The sequence below is a fragment of the Schistocerca piceifrons genome, chromosome 8 (assembly GCF_021461385.2).
Source record: "Schistocerca piceifrons isolate TAMUIC-IGC-003096 chromosome 8, iqSchPice1.1, whole genome shotgun sequence".
In the NCBI taxonomy this organism is placed as follows: Eukaryota; Metazoa; Arthropoda; class Insecta; order Orthoptera; family Acrididae; genus Schistocerca; species Schistocerca piceifrons.
This window is the reverse complement of record NC_060145.1, coordinates 465,143,692-465,159,050: the sequence shown is the minus strand read 5'-3', so window position 1 is coordinate 465,159,050 and position 15,359 is coordinate 465,143,692. Positions and strand designations below refer to the sequence as shown.

The following is a 15,359-nucleotide window of genomic DNA, read 5'->3' as shown; positions in this document are numbered from 1 at the left end:
ATTTGTACGTGAAGTCTCTGAGTAACATCCTTAGTTTCAGCCAGCTCTGGAGCCAAACAGTACTGCAGTCGAAAGCAGATTAAAGCTTTCCGACTATGAATCATGCATCTTCATTGTAGACAGGCATACGGCTATTGATATCATTAGTACAAACTACCATTATGCAACTCTTTTCTAAGCAATCTCCGTCTACACAGGGCGTAACGGATGTAAATGCACATATCTTTATTGGTGACTGAGCACTGCGTGGTGAACAACATACATCTGTATTTATTTAATTTGCAGACTAATAGTTCAAATGGCTCTGATCACTATGGGACTTAACATCTGAGGTCATCAGTCCCCTAGAACTTAGAACTACTTAAACCTAACTAACCTAAGGACATCACACACATCCATGCCCGAAGCAGGATTCGAACCTGCGACCGTAGCGGTCGCGCGGTTCCATACTGTAGCGGCTAGAACCGCTCGGCCACTCCGGCGGCTATATGCAGTTCCTTGCCCCAGTGACTGTGCAACATGACCAGAACATGGCCGTTTTATAAAGGTCCGTACAGAAACAAAGAACGTAAGTAAACTTTGATGCGCTTTCATGTATTACCTGGAGTAGTGCCTTACTATCATTTGATTTCAGAAACTGGAAACTTATATGCGACCACAGATCGAATTCGGGAAATGAGGGTGCCTGCTCTAAATTAAACAGTCAATTAAGTTTCTGTGTAGGTGAGATTCCTTCTACCATTCAAAAATAACAGTCTATCGGTCTGTGTTGCTCCCATTGCCCTTAAATGTTGTGTTACGTGCTTATGCAGATCCTAAATCAAAGAACTGTCCAAACTCAAGTCGCAAATGTCATCGCATGCATGGGGTAGTAATAGCTATTAAGTAAATGTTTCCAGCTATATGCATTTATTTAACACAAAATAAAAAGGACATCGACAAAACTAAAACAAAGATAATGGAATGTACTCGAAGTAAATAGGCTATGGTGTAGGAATTTGGTTAGGAAATGAGGTATTAGGTGTAGTACATGAATTGATTTTTATTTGGAACCAAAGTAAACAGGAAATTTAAGTTTTAATATGAGGAATTCTTTTCTGAAAGTTTCCTACTGGAGTGTGGCCTTATAAGAACGTAGACGATAAACAGTTCAGACTAGAAGGGAATAGACACTTTCGAAATATAGGGCTGTAGAATAATGCTAAAAGTTAGATGGGTAATACGATTAATTTACGTTGAAGTACTGAAATCAGTTGGGGTGAATATAAATTCAAGAAACTTCTTGATTAAAGTAAGGGATCGGTTGGCAGGTCACATGTTAAGGGGACTTTTTCGAGAAGTCACTGGGAAATCTTGAAAAAACTGCGAGTTTTCTAAATAGTGTATCTCAAATAGTAAGAGTTGTAGGCCCATGTAATGCTTACCATCTTTTAACACACCTTGTGGGAGCTTTTGGTGTCACACTTTCTCTGAATTTTATTTTGTAAGTAAAAGAAAAACATGTTAATTATTAATATACAGAGTAAGTACACACATCTAGAAACAAAAACAAAATGGAAGTTTGATTTTCTTTCTGCAAATTCTTTATATCACAATATTTAAAGGAGGCTTTTAAAATGATGTTTCTCTCATAAATTATTGTTCAAAAAGTTTTTGATAATGATTAGAAAAAAAATTAGGAGTTAGTTCGTTGTTTTTCTCTAGAAAAGACTTTTATTTTCAAATTTGAGTAGTACGAACAGTGCAATTTTTAGCTAAGTATGTTTTAAGACAGTATACAAAGTTTCAGCTCTCTGTGTTTAACAGTTTTTAACCTATGTGTGCCAGAACATCAAAAACGTGAACTCTAGGGAAATTCAAGTTAAAGTTTGTTTCTCTACCTATCCTGAATAGTAATAAGGCATCCCACGTCCATATTAATCTTGATTGTGGTATTGTTTTCCAAACTTTTCTTTTTCAGACTTCTTATTGTTATTGTTGCTTCTTTGGTCAGCCCCCAAAACAGATTTTTTTGGGTTCATGGGTGTTCTGCGATCAGTGGTAATTAAAGTTTTTTCCACATTTAGTCCACCAGGCACTCCCACCATTTCCATAATCTTAAACCTTGACACCGCACCAACACTGAAACACAGCAGAGCATCCAGCACAGCTATTTTCAAAGTATTTAGTCATACAAGGAAGTGAGAGTAAAATTATGTTTTAACAATGCTGTCTTCACGACATGGGGGCGTCGTGAAGTGTGCAGGCATTTTTAAATTCCTCAAATTTCTGAGCTCTCTTCGGTACAATTTTCTCGAAGTAAACTTTTTCTCGCTCAGAGAACTACAGATAACTTTTAAGAGAAAAATTAAAAAGTCGATTTTTTGAAACTTATGCCATTAAGGCATCTAGGAATCGCCAGTTTGCTCGCAGAGGGAAATGTGGAGGTAATAATTCTAGAAGGAGAACAAGTCTTGAATGCAGTAAGCAGGTGAAATGGTTTTAGGTTGTAGTAGCTACACAGAACAAGAAGTCTTGCACAGGGTAGACTGGCGTGGAGAACTCCGTCAAACGAGTTTTCAGTCTGTAGACCGCAACAACGAAAAGCTCATTACAAAAGCGTGGCTATTCTACCATTTTAGAGTTAAAATAATTTACCCCTGATTGCAAAATGGTGTGCGTGTGACAAAATATTCAAAATTAACGAAATGGAAACGTAAGGAAAGTAATGAGAAACATACGTGATTGAGACATTCAGTTTTCTGAGACTTTTTCCAAAAAGAGTCTCTTGGCGCCACGTAAGGATGCGATGTCACGGGTCTAGAGATGACTTCGTGCAACATCTCTCATTTTTATTACTCACTCTGACGTCAGTAGGTGTGGCGGACACAGCGTCTCTAGGCCGGCGATATTAAATTCTAGCCATTCCAAGAGTGTCGTCGACATATTAATAAAGGCAAGAGGAAGCACGCCGCTATTGCCGCACTATCATGCCGCAGAAAACTTCTTCCTATGCTAATCCCACAAACTGTCGTGTAAAGCCAGCGGCCTAGTGTGGAACATATGTTTCCTCTATTGACATATACTTTCTTTCAGATGAGGGACGAAATACGATTTATCGGGCACTTGCAGTCATTTCTTGGAGTTTTCCTAGTCATTAGGTTTTACATTGCTTTTGTTTCCGTCCTACACTTCTTTCTATTCTGCACCGAGCTTCGTATTTCTTACATACGTTTCCTGAAGTGCGCATTGAATTTTATGAGCTTTGTCTGTCCGTACAAAATTTAGCCCCTCCTGCATCATACATCTGTATTCGCGTTGCTTTTGTGTGAGATATCTTGCCCCTTGAACTGCTAAGAAATTTTTCCACAAATTTCTGTGTATGCCTATCTCCTACTAACGCCTCCCTTGGATCACCTATCTTGTGTAAAGATGCGTCACTGATATCAAAATTTTTAATATCGAGAAAGTCGCTCTCCTTGTTTCTGCTATGCCCTATCATCTTCGTAGTCTCTTTTCCTTCTACAGTACGTCTTTGCACTGTACCGTTCCTGTGAACTTCCTTTAATGCTAACGTGATGTGTCAGAAGTCATGCGCTAGCGATATGCTCATATACAGATAACGGTAGCATGGTGTACAGAGGGTATAAAAGGGCAGTGTCTCCGAGGAGCTGTCATTTGTATGCTGGTAATTCACGTGGACAGCTTTCCGATGCGATAATGTCCGAACGACGGGAAATGACAGATTGTGGACTCGGAATGGTAACTGGAGCTACACGATGGAACATTCCATTCCGGAAATCGACATGGAATTCAGTAACCCGAGGTTCACTGTGTCAAAAGCGTGTCGAGCTGTTGCCTCTCACCACACATAACGCAGTGATCGACGACCTTCTCTTAACGGCCCAGAGTAGCGACGTTTGCGTAGAGTTGTCAGAGCTAACAGACAAGCAACTTGGTGTGAACTAACCGCAGAAATCAATGCGGAATGTACGACGAGCGTATGTACCAGGAAAGTGCGGGCAAATTTGGTGTGAAGGGACTACGGCAGCGGACGGCCGACGCGAGTGCCTTTGCTAAAACAGCACGACATCGCCTGCAGCTCCTCTCATGTGCCCGTGACCATATCGGTTCGACCCTAGATGCTGGAAAACTGTGGCCTCGTCAGATGAATCCCGACTTTCATTTTGCACGAGTTGATCGTCGAGTTCGAGTGTGAGGCAGACCCCACGAAGCTGTGGGCCTAATTTGTCAATTTGGCTCCATGATGCTGTTGGCTGTATTTTACATGGAATGGACTGGGTCCTCTCGTCCAACTGAACCGACCATTGTCAGGAAATGATTATGTTCGGCTACTTGGAGACCATTTGCAGCCATTAATGGAGCTAGTGTCCCCAGAAAAAGACGGTACATACAGGGTGTTACAAAAAGGTACGGCCAAACTTTCAGGAAACATTCCTCACACACAAATAAAGAAAAGATGTTATGTGGACATGTGTCCGGAAACGCTTAATTTCCATGTTAGAGCTCATTTTAGTTTCGTCAGTATGTACTGTACTTCCTCGATTCACCGCCAGTTGGCCCAATTGAAGGAAGGTAATGTTGACTTCGGTGCTTGTGTTGACATGCGACTCATTGCTCTACAGTACTAGCATCAAGCACATCAGTACGTAGCATCAACAGGTTAGTGTTCGTCACGAACGTGGTTTTGCAGTCAGTGCAATGTTTACAAATGCGAATGCGAAGTTGGCAGATGCCCATTTGATGTATGGATTAGCACGGGGCAATAGCCGTGGCGCGGTACGTTTGTATCGAGACAGATTTCCAGAACGAAGGTGTCCCGACAGGAAGACGTTCGAAGCAATTGATCGGCGTCTTAGGGAGCACGGGACAAAAATGGCTCTGAGCACTATGGGACTCAACTGCTGAGGTCATTAGTCCCCTAGAACTTAGAACTAGTTAAACCTAACTAACCTAAGGACATCACAAACATCCATGCCCGAGGCAGGATTCGAACCTGCGACCGTAGCGGTCTTGCGGTTCCAGCCTGCAGCACCTGTAACCGCACGGCCACTTCGGCCGGCGAGCACGGAACATTCCAGCCTATGACTCGCGACTGGGGAAGACCTTGAACGACGACTGCAATGGACGAGGCTATTCTTCGTGCAGTTGACGATAACCCTAATGTCAGCGTCAGAGAAGTTGCTGCTGTACAAGGTAACGTTGACCACGTCACTGTATGGAGAGTGCTACGGGAGAACCAGTTGTTTCCGTACCATGTACAGCGTGTGCAGGCACTATTAGCAGCTGATTGGCCTCCACGGGTACACTTCTGCGAATGGTTCATCCAACAATGTGTCAATCCTCATTTCAGTGCAAATGTTCTCTTTACGGATGAGGCTTCATTCCAACGTGATTAAATTGTAAACTTTCACAATCAACATGTGTGGGCTGACGAGAATCCGCACGCAATTGTGCAATCACGTCATCAACACAGATTTTCTGTGAACGTTTGGGCAGGCATTGTTGGTGATGTCTTGATTGGGCCCCATGTTCTTCCACCTACGCTCAATGGAGCGCGTTATTATGATTTCATACGGGATACTCTACCTGTGCTGCTAGAACATGTGCCTTTACAAGTACGACACAACATGTGGTTCATGCACGATGGAGCTCCTGCAAATTTCAGTCGAAGTGATCGTACGCTTCTCAACAACAGATTCGGTGACCGATGGATTGATAGAGGCGGACCAATTCCATGGCCTCCACGCTCACCTGAGCTCAACCCTCTTGACTTTCATTTATGGGGGCATTTGAAAGCTCTTGTCTACGCAAGCCCGGTACCAAATGTAGAGACTGTTCGTGCTCGTATTGTTGACGGCTGTGATACAATACGCCATTCTCCAGGGCAGCATCAGCGCATCAGGGATTCCATGCGACGGAGGGTGGATGCATGTATCCTCGCTAACGGAGGACATTTTGAACATTTCCTGTCACAAAGAGTTTGAAGTCACGCTGCTACGTCCTGTTGCTGTGTGTTTCCATTCCATGATTAATATCATTTGAAGAGAAGTAATAGAATGAGCTCTAACATGGAAAGTAAGCGTTTCCGGACACATGTCCACGTAACATATTTTCTTTCTTTGTGTGTGAGGAATGTTTCCTGAAAGTTTGGCCGTACCTTTTTGTCACACCCTGTATAAGAAAGGCAGTGCGCTATATAACCGGTCCAAAACTGTTCGCCATTGCTTTGAAGAACATTCTGCACAATTCTAGCGAATCGCCTGACATGAATCCCATCGAACATATATCGGACGAAATCGAGAAGTCACTGCTTGCCCAGCTTCCTTCACTGGCAATACTTTCGCGTATTTGGACGGCTATAGAAGCAATCTTCTTCACGTTACATGCAGAAGTGACCTCCTTCGGTAAACAAAAACACACTGAAGAAGGTCACTTGCAACAGTGACCGAAACTTCGGCAGCTTTTCACAGACCCAGAAAAAAATGTATTGACTGTAACAATAGTCGCGGAAGCCTACGTCTACAATTAACACGGATGGGCATTTCTGCAGGGGAATTCCAATGACTGACTGAGCCCGTGCCACGTCGAGGTGCTGCACCACGCCGACATGATATTTGGAGGTATCCAGTGCCCTATAACATCTCATCATCTTGTCTGCGTGTTGAACATTGGTACAATTCCTCTTGCATCATTTTACGCACTTCATTAACTGAGTCATGTATTTTCAATGACTCTTGACCATAAAAGTTATGCAAGAGTGATCCTAACTTCCAGCTCTTTGAACATGAGTTTCACTTTCTAGATTTTTCACGTCTACTGCTTTTTTTTTAAGTATTAGAATGTACTCACCCCTACTTTGTAAAAATTTCGTTTCAGTTCAAGTAATTAACGCGACACAGAGCAATTCCAAATTATGTACAGATAATATATTTTTTGCACAACGCAATGATTCTGCTAGTTTATAAAGAATCACATAGTAATTCCGTGTTCTGAACAGAGGAAGATCAAAATATTATTTCAATTATAGTCGGAGGGATTAATGACAACTATGCACCTGTATTAAGCCAGTGCAAGGCAGGTGCTGCCCTGAAAAAAAGCAGCTGCTGCGAAATGAACTGCAAAACAAGGTGGCTGCAGTTTTGCAGTCAGTGTACTGCTAATGCTTTAACTTATAACACTGATCACCCCTCATGTCGTTTCATTCATTCTGCCCATAAGGCTGATTAGTTACATTTCTGCAAAGAAACGCTGTGAATTTTCGTACTTTATTCTTAAGAATGTTCCACTATATCTATTACCAGTGGTGAACATTGTTTCTTTCTACCATTTTGTTAATTTCCTAAATAAATGTTGTTGCTGAGTTATACTTCCAACAACATTGGAATACCTTGATTAGTCTACGACAATTAACAGATAATTAACCATCGATTTGAAATCAATTTCTATCAACACTTTGGTAAAAGTGGTCATTAATTCTTATTTTTTCTGCTTTTTGAATGTATGAATCTGTAATTATTCAGTTTAGGACGTTGCTTTGGATGGTATCATTGCAGACTCTATCGCGCACGTTCGAAGTTCAAGCCATAAAGAAAACTAAAATATAATTCGTATGAAACGCAGCACTTTCTACTTATAGCTGATTTTTGGAAATATTAAAGAGAGTCTATTGCGACTAGTACTGTTTAGATTGCTTAATGACTTTTCTTATTTATTATAACATTTCAAGAAATGTTTCAGCTGTGCCATCATCAGAAACCGAAACGCAACTGCGACTTGGAGACGAAAATTACCATAACGCAATACAAAAAGCGTTATTCACAGAAGTTCACCGCTATCGCGACTCATTCCACGTATTTGTTTCGAATATTAACAGATTAGCGCAGCTACTTCTACGTTAAGGCTTTCAGAAAACACAATGTAATTGTTTTTTTCGTTCTTTTACCCAAATTTGCCAGCCTATTTTATGTGTGATTTTCATTACATCACATTTTATACCAGAAAGTTCATTATTTATTGCTCGTAGAATATGTTAGTCACTGTAACTCGCTAATGGATAAAAAACGACATAAAAGAAATAATGTTCAAATGGGTCTCAAGGGTCACCGTTTATCTATGCGGGTGCGGCTTTTGTTAGATATGTGATCCGCATCGTACACAAAATACCAGCTGTCAGGAGGGCAGATGGACTACTTAGGTTTGCTCGAAAACTTACGAGAAAATTCAGCCAGTCAGAAGCAGCTCCGAACAGAGAAGTTCGTGGATAGTGTTCTTGTTTTTTTGATCCGTACGTTGAGCAAGAGGTCCACGTCATTCAGCAGCAGCCTGCTTCTGTCTCCAGGATTTATTCACAGAAATCCGCCTTTCCAAAGCCCGCTGTGTACCTTTAAGGGATCAAGTAAACATGACAGCTTGGAAAACGGTTTCGTTGTTACTGTCGTACATTTAAATCAAGAAGCAAGACCAATGTCAGGACGCCTGCGAAGGCATACAGACAAACATTTTATCCTTCGCCGCTCCTGACTGGAACAAAACGTCATCAGTAAGAAAATTGCTACGTACTGTAAAACACCTCGGAAAGAACAGCAGTTATTAAATAAATATCGCATAATGTTCGACCTGCGGGATGTACATAGTTTCACGCCATATTAAGTACAGCAAACACGTTTTGAAAAGGGGATTTTCATTTCCAGAACTACGAGTATGTGTTGAATAACAGATCGCCGACAAAAATAAATTCGAAATTTAACTCCAGAGTAGTCGCAATTTTTTCAATTAATTCAAAACAAAATTAATTTTCACTCATTATAATTAATTTTGTGGCTCGCCTTTCGCAGTTACTAATTACGGCGGAATTAGTAGAGAGCCGGAGGGGAAATTTTAATAGGGCTGAGTAATTGTGTTGTGGGCGTCACGCCACTTTTCAACTGACGATCCCACGCACAGTCGTGTTACAGTGTAACCTCTTCTGATCTGGAATGATCTCATCAGTAGCCGTCACAGTCGGTACGCATGGGGACACACGAAGATATTCTTATTGCGTACGGCTCACGCCACCAGTGTGTATTACACAGCAAATCAGACAAATTTCTGTACCTGCCTGGGGTCGGTCCGACTTCGTGTCTGAGTTTTACATTGATATGATGTCAAATAATAGTCCACAGGTACCTGGCCTTTTGACATTGTCCTACATTTTTCTTCCAGTTTCCGGAAGACGCTTCAGGAGAAGAGAAATGGAGGTCTTTGCCTTTTTTTCTGGTAGGTAATTGGTTGTTGCTTTAGCGCACAGGTGCCTTACGTATTTTTCTAATCTGCTCTTCCTCCGCAGTTAATCTTATGTCGAGGAAACATGAATGAAAGGGCACCGTGTGTTTGCAGCGAAATGACGAAAGAGTAATACCAGTCAAAAACTGATGTCGCATGTTCCAAAATTGTCAGACGGTAGGACAAACACCGGAGGACTGGACTTGACTGGTGTGCTTGTGTAACTCTACAGAACAACACTCAAATCGAAATTATCCATTTTGCATCTAATTGACTTTGCCTTCTATCGGTGTGCAATGAATTCTTGGCTTGTATATCGTCGCGAAACTGGTGACACGAACACGTCTCTGCAGCAGTCCCGAGCAGATATTGTTAATGGTTTGACCATAAGTGACACAGCGCAGTATGTTGAGGAAAAGAAGGTAGTGGCTCCTTTGCTTGAGAAGGACGTAATACATGGAAATATAGACCACTTACCTGAATATGGAGCTACACGAAGGAGCCGAATTTACTCACTCGGATATACTGCAGGAGAGGTAACTTTGTTCGCAAGAGAAACTGTTTTAAACATTTGCACGAGAAATACAGAAGAAACTGTGCATTAAGACAAGAAAGAATACGGGAATACATTTCTTGTTTCTTTGTATGTGCGGTTAGAGCCTGTATCTCAAACTGGAAAAGTTGCTAACAAACAAACACAGTTTTAATCTGCCAGGAAGTTTCATATCAGCGCACACTCCGCTGCAGAGTGAAAATCTCATTCTGGAAACATCCTCCAGGTTGTGGCTAAGCCATGTCTCCGCTATATCCTTTCTTTCAGGAGTGCTAGTTCTGCAAGGTTCGCAGGAGAGCTTCTGTAAAGTTTGGAAGGTAGGAGACGAGATACTGGCAGAAGTAAAGCTGTGAGTACCGGGCGTGAGTCGTGCTTCGGTAGCTCAGTTGGTAGAGTACTTGCCCGCGAAAGGCAAAGGTCCCGAGTTCGATTCTCGGTCGGGCACACAGTTTTAATCTGCGAGGAAGTTTCAATATCCCCTATTTTCGAAAAATGAAAATAAAAATTAAGAAAACATCATACAGCATTGTTCATATGAGTGTATGGGACGGAAATTTTCTTTCCTCTCCAATTTTCCTGTAGTTAATTTTCTGTTTGTCAAGTAAAGAAATAATGTATACTCCAACGGTTCTGAAATCAAAATATACTGGTACATTCAAGAAGCGATGTAATAGCTGTATTAGATGATCGGTGTAGCTACAGACTTTCTGACGAAATACAAAATTTGTGAGTATGCCTGTTTTACCGGATTTTGATTTCACTGGACTGCTGGAATGTACGTAACCTCTAAGGCGTGATGCGACACCACAGCTTGTGGCTTCCTAAGTGGGGCCCTGAGTTGCACGGAAAATACTGCCTCGACTCAGTTCGCCTTTATACAGCTGGAGTGGCCCCATGTTAGACCGAATATACAGAAATTCATTTGATGAAGAGAGGATTTCAGTTGGACAACAAAGCTTATCAGACCGCTACCTTATAAGGCAGATTCACTGTAGTGTATTGCGATACAGCGGCAGCTTTGCGTGCAGCGCCGTGGCAAGCAGAACGCGTGTCACTCACCGGTCCTGGTGGAGGCGATGAACACCTTGAGCAGCCGGGGGGCGGGCCTGCGCGCAGCGGTCACGTGACCCTGCAGCACGTCCCACACCGCCTCCTCACCGCTCATCCTCACCTGCAACGCAACAGACCTAAATACACAACTGTGCTCCACACGTGTGTAAACTAGTACACATCTCATCTGTACTCTCGTATAACTCCTCGTGTACCATATTAAATTTCTGAAAGATGGGTCAGGAGAAAATGATGACCACGGTGACGGTGATAATGATGGTGTCGATTACTATGGTGATGATCGTAACGGAAATGATAGTGATGACAATGATCATTGTGACGACCATGATTCCGACAGTTGCCATTGTTGTGATGGTCTCGACATGCTGATCACCATAATTGTTATCATGATCATGATCATGCCAGGTATCTTGATGTGATGACTATGATGATCGTGATGATCACGACTGCGGTGATGATCGACATAACGCCGTTTACTACTATGACGATGGTTGTGTGTTCTTGACCGATTTACTTCAAATTTTTACGTGCTACACTAATTAACACAGAAACGGACGTAAGCTACATTTTTAATATCTATGTTATATATAGATACTATATAAAAGATTAATGTAGTTAATTATTATTGACCAATTTACCTCAGATGTTTACACAAAACTCTAGTAACCATATGGATGGACTTAGGCTATATATTTTTTAAACAACAGTGTTTTTACCTACAAAATAACACTAAACACTGCCCTATATCTTGAAGCTGTAGAAATGAGAACAGCGAGAAACTTAACATCAGGATTGATGGTCACGAAGTCAATGAAGTTAAGGAATTCTGCTACCTAGGCAGTAAAATAACGAATGACGGACGGAGCAAGGAGGACATCAAAAGCAGACTCGCTATGGTAAAAAAGGCATTTCTGGCCAAGAGAAGTCTGCTAATATCAAATACCGGCCTTAATTTGAGGAAGAAATTTCTGAGGATGTACGTCTGGAGTACAGCATTGTATGGTAGTGAAACATGGACTGTAGGAAAACCGGAACAGAAGAGAATCGAAGCATTTGAGATGTGGTGCTATAGACGAATGTTGAAAATTAGGTGGACTGATAAGGTACGGAATGAGGAGGTTCTACGCAGAATCGGAGAGCAAAGGAATATGTAGAAAACACTGATAAGGAGACGGGACAGGATAATAGGACATCTGCTAAGACATGAGGGAATGACTTCCATGGTACTAGAGGGAGCTGTAGGGGGCAAAAACTGTAGAGGAAGACAGAGATTGGAATACGTCAAGCAAATAATTGAGGTCGTAGGTTGCAAGTGCTACTCTGAGATGAAGAGGTTAGCACAGGAAAGGAATTCGTGGCGGGCCGCATGAAACCAGTCAGTAGACTGATGACCAAAAGAAGAATATCTTCTGTCAATAAATTTAAATGAGTTTTTAAGATTGTAAAGTCCTTTTTGAAACACCCTCTACAAGGAGAAAGAAGGTGACACAGAAACACTATTAAACTTCCTTTCTCAACTGCATCGGAGCTCAGAGGTTACGTTGCACTTTTAAATTTGATGTCAGGGCATTTAAACCGTTGCGACTTAAAATTGGTACTTTACTGGGTGACAATTACTGATCGATATGAAATAAAAATCTTAATAACTTCTGAACGGGTTGTTTTTAGGACGTTCAAACTGCACGGTTAGCACCGGGGCATGATGGGAATTAATAGGCGCATGCGTAGTTTGGTTTAGAGACGAAGGCTGCTGTCATTTGGATGGGATCGTCAATAAGCAAAATTGGCTCATTTTGGGGACAGAGACTCCGCATTTCGCGATAGGGAAGTCTCTTCACCCTCAACAGGTAACTGTGTGGCGTGCAATGTCCAGTAGTTGAATGATTGATTCGATATTCCATGATTTCACGGTGAGGCTTAGGAAGATGATTTGATGCCCATTATCCAAAGTGACCCTGATTTTAACAATATGTGGTTTAATCAAGCTGGAGCTCGACCCCATCGAAGCAGAAGAGTGTTTGATGACCTGGAGGATAACTTTGGGGACCGCATTCTGGCTCTGCTGTACCCAGAGGCCACTGGCATGGGCCTCGATTGCGCATCATATTCCCCGGACCTGAACACATGCGACTCCTGTTTGTGGCCCTATACTAAAGAAAAGGTGTACAGCAATAACATAACGATTTCTGAGCTGAAAACAGCTATTCAGGAGGTCATGGACAGCATCTAAGATCCGTAAATTCAATGGGTCATGCAGAATTTCGCTATTCGTTTGCGCCACACCACATCATCGCTAAATGATGGCAGGCATATCGAACATGTCATAACCTAAATTCGAATATCTGTAGTGACCTTTACATGTTGAATAAAGTGAGTGCACACCGTAGCTTGTAACTAATTTACGTTTTTTTTTTCATATAGTTCAATAATTATCACCGTGAAATTATACTAGTTATTGCGCCCGAGGGGCAAAATACTAGATTCTGCCACGTCAGAGAAATGAATTTACTCAAAGTGATCAACGTTAGCAAACATAACAGTTTGGAAAAAATGTGCGTGGCTCGCTGTATCACTGTATAACGATACGTGACAGCTGACAGATTCTGTTCATACTTACTCTTGGGTCAACGTCCAGCCTCCACTCTCGTTCTGCATCTCAATGATATTGACGGTTACAAATGTTACAGAAGCTGTCGTTACAGAAGCTACGTGGACGACATAGTTAGGAACAATGGGTAAGACATGCACGTTGTGCACAGATTCAATCAAAAAATAAAAACACAAATGCAAAACAAACACAACATTTCCAGAATACAAGGTAATTCACTAGCTGCAGACTGGTTCAGCTGGCTCTAAGCACTATGGGAGTTAACATCTGAAGTCATCAGTCCCCTATAACTTAGAACTACTTGAACCTAACTAACCTAAGGACATCACACACATCTATGCCCGAGGCAGGATTCGAACCTGCGTAGCAGCTACGCGGTTCCAAACTGAAGCGCCTACAACCGCTCGGCCACACCGGCCGGCCAACTTCCTAAAGGATTTTTTAAAAAATTTTAATAGTAACTGCAATAGGCATTGCGCAATAAATAGTCGTTCAGCCCTGAACGAATACAGCACGATGACTGTTTATTATGATTTCATATTAGTCGTGCTTCTTCGTAAGCATACGGCAGGATGCCGACGCAATGGCTTCTGGTGGACTGTTTCGTTCCTGCACCACATTCACATTAGCTTTCGGTTACTGCATTCCCTGGAACGCGAAGCTGGATGGTGGATCGGACATTCTTTGCAGAGAAGATGTAAGAAATCGAAATGGTTAAAAAAGTATTTTCCCACTTTTCGACATGTTCTCACCATTCAGCAACAATTTTGTGTTAACTGTACTAAGTTTTGAACTTAAAATTGATATTTCAGCGGAAATATGGGAACATATGCAACAAGACCGTTAAAGTTATTTACATTTTGCTGCAAGACATACTTTTGTGTTCTATGTACGTATATACATGGATAACTTTTCTTGCTTACGGATGTAATCAGAATTTCGTCAATGGAAGAGAAGTTACTTTTCATAGGTAACTATCACAGTGTTCCAATTCCATTTAAAGTACTACGTAATAAGAGGCGCTTTGTGACAATAGTGTCTACATCTACATTTGTACTCCGCAAGTCACCCAACGGTGTGTGGCGGAGGGCACTTTAATTGCCACTGTCATTACCTCCCTTTCCTGTTCCAGTCGCGTATGGTTCGCGAGAAGAACGACTGCCTCATCCAGAAAGGCACCCTCTCGAAACCTGGACAGCAAGCTACACTGCGATGCAGAGCGCCTCTTTTGCAGAGTCTGCCACTTGAGTTTCCTAAACATCTCCGTAACGCTATCACGCTTACCAAATAACCCTGTGACGAAACGCGCCGCTCTTCTTTGGATCTTCTCTATCTCCTCTGTCAACCCGACCTGGTACGGATCCCACACTGATGAGCAATACTCAAGTATATCAAGACCTAGAGTAATGAAGCTGTGATATACAGGGCTAATTTATCTGACTTTATGTCCATATATTAATGAGATAGGTAATAGATAAACTTTGACATATTGCGAGAGTTTTCTGAACGTATACACATTCCGAAAAAATTTTTCTTGACAATGTGAGTCATTAGTGTCGGGCTATACCGATCTATAAACCATTGTGCTTATTTTCAGACAGTCACACAAGAATCTGTAGCATTTGCGCATATGTCACAGAGAATGAACATCTGCTGTTTATACACTATAGCATAAAAAGCATTCGGCACTCCTACATAATGCAAAGTTGACCACTGGACGCCACGTATAAGAGTATGTAGCGATATTGTGCATGTAACAGAGAAGCAGTGCAGCACAATGGGTCGGTAACGAGAGCTCAGCAACTTCGAACGTGGACTGGTCTCTGGACGTCATCTGAGTAACACATCCGTCAGGGACAGTTC

The 15,359-nt window shown here is 41.9% G+C and overlaps 1 protein-coding gene across 1 annotated transcript in view; it reads right to left on the bottom strand.

Moving 5' to 3' along the window:
* LOC124712462 (protein qui-1) overlaps positions 1-15,359 on the bottom strand; it is a 1,341,285-nt gene that overhangs the window by 1,197,139 nt on the left and 128,787 nt on the right. The window contains exon 2 of the mRNA XM_047242758.1: positions 10,877-10,988. Coding sequence (XP_047098714.1) covers positions 10,877-10,988 — 112 coding nt within the window. The remainder of the gene's footprint in view (positions 1-10,876; positions 10,989-15,359) is intronic.